A 13,128-nucleotide genomic window follows, 5' to 3' on the forward strand; every position below is an offset into this window, starting at 1 on the left:
CTAGGCGGCCTGGTGGTCCCTGTGAGTCACTGTCCACAGGGGAGAGGGGCAGGGCGGCCTGGTGGTCCCTGTGAGTCACGCCCCACAGGGGAGAGGGGCTAGGCGGCCTGGTGGTCCCTGTGAGTCACGCCCCACAGGGGAGAGGGGCAGGGCGGCCTGGTGGTCCCTGTGAATCACGCCCCACAGGGGAGAGGGGCAGGGCGGCCTGGTGGTCCCTGTGAGTCACGCCCCACAGGGGAGAGGGGCTAGGCGGCCTGGTGACCCCTGTGAATCATGCCCCACAGGGGAGAGGGGCAGGGCGGCCTGGTGGTCCCTGTGAATCACTGCCCACAGGGGAGAGGGGCTAGGCGGCCTGGTGGTCCCTGTGAATCACTGCCCACAGGGGAGAGGGGCTAGGCGGCCTGGTGGTCCCTGTGAATCACGCCCCACAGGGGAGAGGGGCTAGGCGGCCTGGTGGTCCCTGTGAATCACGCCCCACAGGGGAGAGGGGCAGGGCGGCCTGGTGGTCCCTGTGAGTCACTGTCCACAGGGGAGAGGGGCTAGGCGGCCTGGTGGTCCCTGTGAGTCACTGTCCACAGGGGAGAGGGTCTAGGCGGCCTGGTGGTCCCTGTGAATCACGCCCCACAGGGGAGAGGGGCTAGGCGGCCTGGTGGTCCCTGTGAGTCACTGTCCACAGGGGAGAGGGGCTAGGCGGCCTGGTGGTCCCTGTGAATCACTGTCCACAGGGGACAGGGGCTAGGCGGCCTGGTGGTCCCTGTGAGTCACTGTCCACAGGGGAGAGGGGCTAGGCGGCCTGGTGGTCCCTGTGAATCACTGCCCACAGGGGAGAGGGGCTAGGCGGCCTGGTGGTCCCTGTGAATCACGCCCCACGGGGGAGAGGGGCTAGGCGGCCTGGTGACCCCTGTGAGTCACTGTCCACAGGGGAGAGGGGCTAGGCGGCCTGGTGGTCCCTGTGAATCACGCCCCACGGGGGAGAGGGGCTAGGCAGCCTGGTGACCCCTGTGAGTCACTGTCCACAGGGGAGAGGGGCTAGGCGGCCTGGTGGTCCCTGTGAGTCACTGTCCACAGGGGAGAGGGGCTGGGCGGCCTGGTGGTCCCTGTGAATCACTGTCCACAGGGGAGAGGGGCTAGGCGGCCTGGTGGTCCCTGTGAGTCACTGTCCACAGGGGAGAGGGGCTAGGCGGCCTGGTGGTCCCTGTGAATCACTGTCCACAGGGGAGAGGGGCAGGGCGGCCTGGTGACCCCTGTGAGTCACTGTCCACAGGGGAGAGGGGCTAGGCGGCCTGGTGGTCCCTGTGAATCACTCCCCACAGGGGAGGGGGGCTGGGCTCCGTGTGCCCCAGTGTCATGGGACCGTCCCTCACGCCTGTGACCACTGCTGCCCCCAGTGACAGTCCCCGTGTGCCCCTTTCTAGCAGCCAGGTGTGGCGCTGTGCTGTGCCCCCTTCCCCTGGCCTCCCCAGAGCCCTCCTCTCTGCACCCCTGCCCTGATCCTGGCACATGGGGAGGGGGCCGCAGTCCACTGCACTGCATGAAGCTCACTCTCCCCTGGCCAGAGTTCAAGTCCTGGGGGGTGCTGGCGGCTGGGGGGTGCTGGTGCAGGACGAGGGCTGCCACCAGCAGAACCCTGCCCCCCTCGGCCCGCCCGTCTGCCGAGGGTTCCCTCTGCCGCCTCAGCTGGGCACTGTCCTATCCTAAAGGCAGGTGGCGGGTGCCTGGGGGCCACACCCCCGCAGGGGAAGGATGGGGTGTCACATGAGGCCCCCTCACTGAGCCCAGGCCTTGCTGCTCCGCTCCCCGAGTCCCCACCTCCTTGGCTGGGACACCTCCACTGGGAAGCCCCCCCTCCTGCCTCCCCTCCTGTCTCGTGGGAGTCTTGCGGCTGGCACTACTTTGCCCATCACTCTGACCTGCGGGCTTTTAGCTCCCAGGCACAGTCCTCTCGAGCTGGCACTGGGGCCCACCCTGGGCCCGTGTCCTTAGTGGGAGCTGCTGCTTCGGTGTGAGTCAAGGTGACCTTCAAGTGGCCGTGAAGGTCACCTTCACACTCACTGGGGTTGTGGTAAAGAGGCCCCGTGGAGTCTGGGTTGCACTGCAGCTCCTCACGGCCCGCGACCTTCCCTCGGGGGTGGTAGTGGCCCCAGGCCGTTTCCCCAGCAAAGGGCCCCCCACTCCCCCGGGAGCTGGCCTGTGGGGTGCCCAGCAGCAGCAGGAGGAAGGGGCTGGGGTCCCACTGCTGGACACTGTGGGTGTAGTTCACACCTCCTCAGCTCATACCCACCCTCAGCTGGTCCTCAGAGACCGCCCCACCCCCTCCCCAGGCTGGACAGAGCCTCACTCTTCCAGAGAGTAGCCTCTGGCCTCCTACTTGGTGGGGGCCGGTGGTGGGGGGGCAGAGATCTGGATGTGCACACAGTGTGGTGGGGGCCTGGGGGGGTCTTCAGTGGTCTGCTAGGGCCGATGTAACAAAGTGGCACCCACGTTGTGGCTCAGACAACAGAAATGTGTTGTCTCCTCTTCTGGAGGCTGCAAGTCTAAGGTCAAGAAGGTATTGCCAGGGCTGGTCCCTCCTGAGGCCGGAGGAAGACTGGCCCTGGGATTGTGCAGCGGCTGTGGCTCCTGTCAGCCTGTGGCGTGCCTGAGCCTGTCGAAGCATCACCCCGTCTCTGTCTGTCTCCCTTTGAGCGTCTGTCTGTGTCACAGTGTTCCTTGTTATAAGGACACCTGTCATATTGGGTTAGGGGTCCAGCCGGCTCCAGTGTGACCTCATCTTAACCACTTACACCTGCAGGGATCCTAAGTCCAAAGAAGGTCACATTTGGAGGTCCTGGGGGTTGGGGCTTCCACGTGTGAATTTTGAGGGCACATGACTGAACCCATAACAGGGTCGAGTGGCCGTTCCAGTGACTTTCCGTGGATGCGTGTTTTTGGTTCTGCCCAGGCGCTGGCCTTCAGAGGAGCCTGGAGTCTTTCTGGGTCCCATGGTATCAGGGTTGCTCCTTGCGAGGCTCCAGCTCTCCAGGGCCCCACGCACCCCAGTGGCTTTCCTCCCTACACTGCGTGATGCCACGCCCCAGCCGCTGCCCCCCCCCCCGGCTCCTGTCCTTGTGGATTGGCATCCGGGGCAGCCGTGAGGACTCGGAGGGGAGTGGTGGGCGTAAGTGCCCGCCAGGGACAACTGTTCTGCCTCTCGGGGTATCGTTTCCACCTCCCGTCTCTCTCTCTCTCTCCCCAGGTGCCTCCCGCGCTTGCTGGGGCTCTCGCCACCGCTGGGAGTGACCCACGCAGGTCGCAGAGATGGCCGGGGCCTCGGTGAAGGTGGCGGTGCGTGTCCGCCCCTTCAACTCCCGGGAGATGAGCCGCGACTCCAAGTGCATCATCCAGATGTCCGGGAGCACCACCAGTGAGTACTGGCTGTGCGGGCTTGCCGGAGGCTGAGGGCCAGTGCCTCGCTGTGGGTTCCGCCTCCCGGCCAGACGCAGCCACCGGCCTGGCCCCAGCTCCCTCCTTGTCCACCCGGTGTGCTGGTTTCCCCGGGCCGCAGGGATGGACGGCCACACACCACGTGGCTTAGAACAAGAGGACTGCATCCTCTCGCAGTTCTGAAGGCAGGAGTCCGGAATCACGGTGCTGACAGGGACGGTCCGTGTCTTTGCGTGGCCTCTCTGTGGGGACAGTGCCCGTGGGCTTCAGCCCAGTCTGCTCAGGGAGGACCTCGTTTTCATAACTGCCCACACCTGCCACAACGCCGTTCCCCAACAGGGTCACCTTCGGAGGTTCGGCGGGGCGGGGGACGTGAATTTTAGGGGACGCTGCTCCACCCAGGGTCACTGACCACGTCCTGGTCTCGCCTCAGGGGCCCAGGGCTCATACATTGTTTGCCTTTGTCTGTCTTTGCTTTCTGGTTGTAAATCATCTCAGAACCTTCTGAGCAGCTGGAGGCCCGGAGTCACGAGGTGGGGAGAGAGAGAGAGAGGAAAAGAGAGAGGGAGAGGGAGGGAGAGAGAGAGAGGGAGAGGGAGAGAAAGAGAGAGAGAGGGAGAGGGGGAGAGAGAGAGAGAGGGGGAGAGGGAGAGAGAGAGAGAGAGGGAGAGGGAGAGAGTGGGAGAGAGGGAGAGAGAGAGAGAGGGAGAGAGAGAGAGGGAGAGGGAGAGAAAGAGAGAGAGAGAGGGAGAGAGAGGGAGAGAGAGAGGGAGAGAGAGAGAGGGGGGGGGAGAGAGAGGGAGAGAGAGAGAGGGAGAGAGAGAGGGAGAGAAAGAAAGAGGGAGAGAGAGAGGGAGAGAGAGAGAGGGAGAGGGGGAGAGAGAGAGAGAGAGGGAGAGGAAGAGGAGGAGAGATAGGAAGAGGGGGAGAGAGAGAGAAAGAGGGAGAGAGGGAGAGAGAGGGAGAGGGAGAGAGTGGGAGAGAGGGAGAGAGAGAGAGGGAGAGGGGGAGAGAGAGGGGGGAGGGAGAGAGAGAGAGAGAGAGGGAGGGGGAGAGAGAGAGAGGGAGGGGACGAGAGAGAGAGGGAGGGAGGGAGGGGGCGAGAGAGAGGTGATTTTGAGACGTCAGAAAGACAGGTGTGCCTGAGGGGTCCTAGCGCACAGGGTCCAGCTGCTGGGGGCAGTGGAGGGCGAGGGAGGATGACCTCTGACCCCGCACACTCATCGGCAGACACGTGGGCCGAGTGCACAGCCTGAGTGTCACCCAGACGAGAGCAGCAGCCCCTTCTCTGCCCACGCGGGTGCTGTGCGTGGCCCTTGCCGCCCGCACCGTCTCAACACCCAGCTCGTGTGGGAGGTTGAGCCCCGTCGGCCGTCACTGTTCTGGAATGTTCTAGAGAAAGAGTGACCCTGGCCGTGGAAGACCACAGAAGGGGCGTGGCTGTGGCCACCCCTGAGGAGGTGTGCCCACGCTGCAGGCCTGGTCAGAGGAGACACGGGAGATGCTGGGCCCTGGGCGGCAGCTGTCACTCACCGGCTGGCCCAGGCCGCCGCCCTGGGCGCTCACTGACCGCGATGTCCAGGCTCGGAGGACTCGCGCCGCCCTCTCCCCCAGCAGGTCCACCCGTTAGTGTTGAGACGGGCTCTTCGCTTGTGGGGGCTGCAGGGGTGGCCCCGTCTGCGGTCCCACGGGGAAGCGGAGACCGAGGCTCTGTGAGGCCGGTCACCCCACGCGGCCGCTCGGGGGAGAAGGTGGTGGTGGGCTTCCCGCACGTCCGCGGCTGACTTGCGGAGCACGAGCTGGGGCCGGGCTGCACGCCGGGCGTCGGGCGCTCTCTGCCTCGGGCGGACGGTCCGTGGAGCAGTGGGTGATGCACACGTGGGCACAGCGCCCGTGGGCACAGCACCCGTGGGCACAGCGAGCCGGAACTGGGCTGGCCTGCGCTGGGGGTCACGCCCCACAGGCTCACGTAGAAGAGCAGTGACCGGGCAGGGGGAGTGGCTGAGGCTCGTGGGGCACGTGAGCCCAACTGGAGGAGCAGGCAGGAGGCTCCCTCATCAGTCTGGGGGTCAGGGTCTCCTGCGCAGACGAGCAGGGGCCCAGTTTGAATACAACTCCTCCTCCTCAGGGTCAGGTCGCTGTTTCCGCTGGGCTCCCATCAGCCCGGCAGTTTGGGGCCGTGGACTGCTGGTAAGCCAGTGAGCACACACCTCTCTCACACACGCACACACCAGCTCTCTCTCACACACACACACACATGTGCACAGACCTCTCTCACACACGCACACACCAGCTCTCTCACACACACATGTACACAGGTGCACACACACCTCTCTCACACATGCACACACCTCTCTCACACACGCACACACCAGCTCTCTCTCACACACACATGTGCACAGGTGCACACACCTCTCTCACACACACACACACCAGCTCTCTCTCACACACACATGCACTGGTGCACACACCTCTCTCACACACACACACACCAGCTCTCTCTCTCACACACACACACCAGCTTTCTCTCACACACGCACACACATGTGCACAGGTGCACACACCTGTCTATACTGGTTTCTGTTTCAAGTTAACGTCAGGCGCACGGGCTCCTGACACTGGGTGCTTGCTGTTTGGGGGGGGGGGGACGCCAGCGTCTTCTGTGCGAGGCTTCAGGTCCATGGAGGGCGGGACTGGGGACGCTCGGGTGGGAGGTGGCTTCCGCTGGGTGGGTGCCCTTCCTTCTGTTCTCGTCCCCCTCCCCCGTCGAGCTGGCGCCCTGCCCCTCCTGCCCTTGCCCCTGGGGCCGTGGTGGCAGAGGAGGCAGGGGGGTGTCGGGGGGAGCCGTCCAGTCTCAGCATGCCCGGGAGGGCCGTTCTCTCTCCCCTCCTCACACCTGCCTGAGACCCTGCAGGGATGGCCCTTCTCCAGCAAAACTGTCCTCTGGGCGCACAGCGGGCCGAGGGGTCTGTCCTGCCTGGCCGCAGAGGTCGCCCTGGTGAGGGCTCAGGGGCCTCAGCGGAGAGCCAGGCCTGGGGCGGCCCCTGGGCTCCAGTCTGGCAGCGTGCTCTGTGACATGGGGAGGGCACGTCCCCTCTGAGCTCAGGAACCCCCCCTCTCTAATGACAGAGAGTATTATTCGGCCACACCATGGGACCTGAGAGGGGGTGGGGGCTGGTCCCAATGGTCCCCGTGGTAAGTTCTCCTCGAGGCCCACGCCCCTGCAGCTGACTGGTGCTGCCGGCTGTCCTGGCCCGCCCCCAGTTCCACGAGCACACCTGTTCCCTGTCCCTGGGAGGGCCCCCAGTCCCACGAGCACACCTGTTCCCTGTCCCTGGGACCGCCTCCAGTTCCACGAGCACACCTGTTCCCTGTCCCTGGGACCGCCCACAGTCCCACGAGCACACCTGTTCCCTGTCCCTGGGAGGGCCCACAGTCCCACGAGCACACCTGTTCCCTGTCCCTGGGAGGGCCCACAGTCCCATGAGCACATCTGTTCCCTGTCCCTGGGAGGGCCCACAGTCCCACGAGCACACCTGTTCCCTGTCCCTGGGACCGCCCACAGTCCCACGAACACACCTGTTCCCTGTCCCTGGGAGGACCCCCAGTTCCACGAGCACACCTGTTCCCTGTCCCTGGGAGGGCCCACAGTCCCACGAGCACACCTGTTCCCTGTCCCTGGGAGGGCCCACAGTCCCACGAGCACACCTGTTCCCTGTCCCTGGGAGGGCCCACAGTCCCACGAGCACACCTGTTCCCTGTCCCTGGGACCGCCCACAGTCCCACGAGCACACCTGTTCCCTGTCCCTGGGACCGCCCACAGTCCCACGAGCACACCTGTTCCCTGTCCCTGGGACCGCCCACAGTCCCACGAGCACACCTGTTCCCTGTCCCTGGGACCGCCCACAGTTCCACGAGCACACCTGTTCCCTGTCCCTGGGACCGCCCACAGTCCCACGAGCACATCTGTTCCCTGTCCCTGGGAGGGCCCACAGTCCCACGAGCACACCTGTTCCCTGTCCCTGGGACCGCCCACAGTCCCACGAGCACATCTGTTCCCTGTCCCTGGGAGGGCCCACAGTCCCACGAGCACATCTGTTCCCTGTCCCTGGGAGGGCCCACAGTCCCACGAGCACATCTGTTCCCTGTCCCTGGGAGGGCCCACAGTTCCACGAGCACACCTGTTCCCTGTCCCTGGGAGGGCCCACAGTCCCACGAGCACACCTGTTCCCTGTCCCTGGGACCGCCCCCAGTTCCACGAGCACACCTGTTCCCTGTCCCTGGGAGGGCCCCGCCTCAGGGAGCTCACAGGTCACGTAAGTGATGGCACACTGCCCGGCACCAGGAGACCCTCCGGGCGAGGTCAGCGCCCGGGTCTGGGCCAGTGTCACGCAGACAAGGGTAGAATGGGTGTGTAGGTATGGTGGCCGCCAGCCCGGGGTGGGAGAGCAGGGTCGGAGGGACCGTGGCCTGTCCTGAGACCCTGGCCTGCAGGCAGGTAGGTGAGGAGATGATGTCGTGGAGGTGGGGCATTGTGGGGTGAGCCGGGGGACCCAGTCCCTCGCTGCCAGGGTAGGGTGTGGGGGCAGGGGGAGGACCAGCCTAAGCTGCTTGTGTCGAGGGGGGCCTGCAATGGTTGTTTCCATGGTTACGGTTGTCGGTTGTTGTTTCCATGGTTACGGTCGTAGGTTGTTGTTTCCATGGTTACGGTCGTCCCTGTCCCCAAGTCCCCGCAGGAGTTGACACCAGGGCAGCTTGCTGTCCTCTGGGCCTTGCTCCCCTCTCAGCTCTGAGGACGAGGGTCCGATGGTCAGCCCTCTGCTCCTTCCTGTGGCTGCCCAAGGGCACTTGGGGTCTTCTCCCAGGAGGCCTCAAACCCGGGCCCTGGAGCCCAAAGCCAGCTCAGCCCTGGGCCTGGGGCTGCATCTGAGGCTTGTGCTGTGAGCAGAGCATTGAGCCGGAGCCAAGGGGCCGGGGCCTGCCCAGGAAGCCACCCGGCCTGAGGCAGCTGCGGAAGCGTGGCCCGGCCGATGGGGGTGTGTGAGGGCACCCAGGGCTGCCGTGCAGAGCGGCACCCCTGCAGTTTACGCATCAGATCTGGAGCCTGGGAGTATGAGCTCAGGTGTGGGCAGAGTGGGTGGGTTCCTCTGAGGCTGGGAGGGAGAGCCCCCCACCCCCCGCCTCTGCTGTTCTGGTGGCCTCTGCGATCCTCGCTGTCCCCTGGCTTGTAGATGCATCGCTGCGTCCCCGTGTGCGTGTCTGTGTCACGTGTCCCCTTTTATAAGGACACCGCCTGTTGGATCAGGTCTGTCTGACTCCAGTGTGCCCCATCTTAACCAGCTACATCTCCAAATAAGGTCCTGCGCTGAGGTCCTGGGCGTGTGGACTTCCACCTGTGAATTTTGAGGGTCTGGTTCTCTTGGTGCTGGTGACGGGTCACCTGGTAGGGACAGGGTTGTGGGGTCCTGAAGGCTGTGCTGAGCCCAGGAAAGTGAGGCTCGCTGCCCCTGAGGAAAACCAGGTCTCCGTCCCCAAACGTGGGGGCCGTGAGCGAGGGGTTGCCTCCTCAGATGGGAGGATGTGGTGGGGGTGGCCTCCCACGTGTCCCTGGTGGATGTGAACACCATGGAAGGATCTGCCTCCAGCCAGGTGGGGCCTTGGGGGGGGCAAAAAATCCTCTATCAACCTGGACATTTTGGGTTCAGACAGGTGTGCAGGGTGGTCTGACAGGCCCTGGGGCCAAGGGTCCTGCCCCCTGCTGGGTTTGGAACCTGGGAGGACCTGGGGGCTGGGCAGTCACAGGTCTGGGTGAAGTGGCCTTGGACTGGGGTGAGGGGTCTCCCGGGCACGTGGCAGGCGCCCGCGGTGGGCGATGGCGTCAGCCTGGGCTTGTGGCTTCACTGCTACTTTGACGAGCTGATGTCCTGTGACCCGGCCAGGGTGCAGCTCAGGGAGGAGGAGGGAGGGGCCAGGGCAGGGGACACGCGAGTCCACGACAGCACACCTGGAAGGAACCGGAAGGGGCCCACGGGAGGGGCGTAGGGGTGTCCCTGTGACCCCACGGGAGGGGCGCAGGGGTGTCCCTGTGTCCCCACGGGAGGGGCGTAGGGGTGTCCCTGTGTCCCCACGGGAGGGGCGTAGGGGTGTCCCTGTGTCCCCACGGGAGGGGCGCAGGGGTGTCCCTGTGTCCCCACGGGAGGGGCGTAGGGGTGTCCCTGTGTCCCCACGGGAGGGGCGCAGTGGTGTCCCTGTGTCCCCACGGGAGGGGCGCAGGGCTGTCCCTGTGTCCCCACGGGAGGGGCGCAGGGGTGTCCCTGTGTCCCCACGGGAGGGGCGCAGGGGTGTCCCTGTGTCCCCACGGGAGGGGCGCAGGGGTGTCCCTGTGTCCCCACGGGAGGGGCGCAGGGGTGTCCCTGTGAGGGGGCAGCGCAGACGCAGCACAGAGCTGACCACCGCACCTGTTCCCTCCCCGCAGCCATCGTCAACCCCAAACAGCCCAAGGAGACGCCCAAAAGCTTCAGCTTCGACTACTCGTACTGGTCACACACCTCGGTAAGCCGGGCCGGGCCCAGGGGAGGTGGGCCTCAGCGGTGTGGGCACCACTCGCCCCTCGAGCTGTGCGGTGCTGCAGACCAGGGCCGCTAGAAACTCTGGGTCTTGAGTGAAGAATGGTGCGGAATTAGGAAAATAGACTCATTGAGAAAAGAGGACGGAATATGGAGGCCTCTTCAATGCTGATGGCAGTATCCCAGTGCCCCAAAGCCCCAGTTTGCTTTATTATATAGCCTTGTTACAAAGTTACACATCTGAGGCTAAAACAAGAACTCTCCCAAGGCAAAAACAGGAATCCCCCCACCAGGCATAAGCGAAATCAACCAACATCTGAACAAACAGAGTAAGAGGAAGGGCATGTAAATTGCTTCCAGCAACTTAAGGAAGCAAGTGAAGTGGGTGCAAATAATCAGCATCATAGCCAATATGGAGGTGGAGGGGGGAGAACTCAGCCTTTTGCTAAGCCTGGAGTCTAGAAGGGCTTTCTGCCTTGCAGTCGACTACCGTGTGGCCCTCATGCAGCCCCTCAGCCTCTCTGAGCTCCATATTCCTCTCTAAGTGTGGTGATGACCACCCTTCCCCCTGCAGAAGATGGGGGAAGAGGCAGGCCGGCCTCCCTCACTCACCCTGCGCGTGTAAGGTCACCCTGAGCCGTGCCACGCACTGTCCCAGCTGGGGCAAGGACCAGGGGGTCGTCACCTCCCAGCGGGCATTGTCCCAGGGTTCAAGCTCTAATCTGTCCTTCAATGTCTCCATGTCCCCGACTCCCTAAACTCTGCCTGTGCACAGCTGAACCTGGGCCCACACCTCCTCTGGGGCAGCACCTCAGCCTCCACTTCCCCCCTGGATCCTGGGAGACCCCCTAACTTCCCCCGACCCCTACCTCCCCATGCAGCCTCCCCACACCCAGCCCTGCCCATCCCCACCTTTTGGATACTTCCAGAAGGCACCTGGACCCCTGTCCCAGTGCCAGCCGCACCGTAGGTCACATCTATGGACCCCCTGTCCCAGTGCCAGCCGCACCGTAGGTCACACCTATGGACCCCCTGTCCCAGTGCCAGCCGCACCATAGGTCACATCTCTGCTTTCCTGGACCCCCTGTCCCAGTGCCAGCACGCACCGTAGGTCACATCTGTGGACCCCTGTCCCAGTGCCAGCCGCACCGTAGGTCACATCTCTGCTTTCCTGGACCCCCTGTCCCAGTGCCAGCACGCACCGTAGGTCACATCTGTGGACCCCCTGTCCCAGTGCCAGCACGCACCGTAGGTCACATCTGTGGACCCCCTGTCCCAGTGCCAGCCGCACCGTAGGTCACATCTGTGGACCCCTGACCCAGTGCCAGCCGCACCGTAGGTCACATCTGTGGACCCCTGACCCAGTGCCAGCCGCACCGTAGGTCACACCTGTGGACCCCCTGACCCAGTGCCAGCCGCACCGTAGGTCACACCTATGGACCCCCTGACCCAGTGCCAGCCGCACCGTAGGTCACATCTGTGGACCCCTGACCCAGTGCCAGCCGCACCGTAGGTCACATCTGTGGACCCCTGACCCAGTGCCAGCCGCACCGTAGGTCACATCTGTGGACCCCTGACCCAGTGCCAGCCGCACCGTAGGTCACACCTATGGACCCCCTGACCCAGTGCCAGCCGCACCGTAGGTCACATCTGTGGACCCCCTGTCCCAGTGCCAGCCGCACCGTAGGTCACATCTATGGACCCCTGTCCCAGTGCCAGCACGCACCGTAGGTCACATCTGTGGACCCCCTGTCCCAGTGCCAGCCGCACCGTAGGTCACATCTATGGACCCCTGACCCAGTGCCAGCACGCACCGTAGGTCACATCTCTGCCTTCCTGGACCCCAGAGCAGCCACAGGGCTCCTCATTCCATTTCCCCATCCAGCCCCACCTCCTCCCACTGGCAGGGCGGCGCCCATGGGCCCGTGGCCTTCACACCGGCTGTTGCCATTCTGCTGCGTACAGCGTCGGCCTGGCCGTCCCTCCCTGTCCCTGCCTCAGGAAACTGCCCCGGGCAGGGTGACGTCCCCTCTTCTAGAGAGGGTGGCAGGGCAGGCGTCCCTCCCCACGTGATGCCCGGAGGCCCCAGGACCGGATGTGGTCCCCGGGGAACGCGGTGGGCTGAGCCCTGGGCGTGCCCGCCTCCTGCAGCTGCAGCCCCTCTCGCCCTGCAGCCCGAGGACATCAACTACGCCTCGCAGAAGCAGGTGTACCGGGACATCGGCGAGGAGATGCTGCAGCACGCCTTCGAGGGCTACAACGTCTGCATCTTCGCCTACGGCCAGACCGGGGCCGGCAAGTCCTACACCATGATGGGCAAACAGGAGAAGGACCAGCAGGGCATCATCCCCCAGGCACGCGGGGCGGGCAGGGCACAGGGGGCGGGGCACAGGGGGCGGGGTGGGCGGGGCACGGGGAGGGGCAGGGGGACCCGGGGAGAGCGGCCCCCCCAGGCAGGGAGACCCAGGGCACAGGGGGCGGGGCAGGGGGACCCAGCGAGAGCGGCCCCCCCAGACAGGGAGACCCAGGGCACAGGGGGCGGGGCGGGGGGACCGGGGAGGCACAGGGGGCTGCTGCAGCAGCTGGGAGACCCCCCCCTGGTGGAGGTGACCCTCCCTGGGGGGAGGCTGTGAGGACAGTGGTCTGGGCAGAGAGAGGTGCCCAGGTTAACTGAAGGCTGGGTCGCAGACACTGCAGACTGTTGGGACCCTGGCCCCCTCCCCAGTCTCCGGATCTGAGCAGGTCACTGCTTGACCGGGTTAGGGCGGTGGGGAGCCCTGGGTGGTCTGTAGCAGGGCAAACACCCCCTCCCCACCACCACCACCACACCACGCAGACAAGGATGGTGGGGAGAGGTGTGAGAAAGGGCCAGGGGTCAGCGAGGGGACCCCTGAGCTCAGTGCCTTTCAGGTGAACTGTGAGGGTGTGAGAGGGCCAGGGGACCCATAGCACCTTGCGGGGTGGGGCCTTCCTCATCTGACTGTGTCCTTGGTCCCTACAGCTTTGCGAGGACCTGTTCTCCCGCATCAACGACACAACCAACGACAACATGTCTTACTCCGTGGAGGTGAGAGTTCCCCACGTGCCCGCCCGGCATCCGGCCCTTGGGGTTGTGGCTGGGGCTCCAGGCACGAGCAGC

General features: G+C 65.1%; 1 protein-coding gene across 19 annotated transcripts in view; it reads left to right on the forward strand.

Moving 5' to 3' along the window:
• Positions 1-13,128, forward strand: part of KIF1A (kinesin family member 1A) — a 97,859-nt gene that overhangs the window by 20,586 nt on the left and 64,145 nt on the right. For all 19 annotated transcript variants that reach the window (XM_066281129.1, XM_066281132.1, XM_066281131.1 and 16 more), the window contains exons 2-5: positions 3,236-3,403; positions 9,899-9,975; positions 12,164-12,343; positions 12,991-13,056. In XM_066281129.1, coding sequence (XP_066137226.1) covers positions 3,298-3,403; positions 9,899-9,975; positions 12,164-12,343; positions 12,991-13,056 — 429 coding nt within the window. In that variant the 5' untranslated portion in view covers positions 3,236-3,297. The remainder of the gene's footprint in view (positions 1-3,235; positions 3,404-9,898; positions 9,976-12,163; positions 12,344-12,990; positions 13,057-13,128) is intronic.

The sequence above is a fragment of the Saccopteryx bilineata genome, chromosome 5 (assembly GCF_036850765.1).
Source record: "Saccopteryx bilineata isolate mSacBil1 chromosome 5, mSacBil1_pri_phased_curated, whole genome shotgun sequence".
Taxonomy (NCBI): Eukaryota; Metazoa; Chordata; class Mammalia; order Chiroptera; family Emballonuridae; genus Saccopteryx; species Saccopteryx bilineata.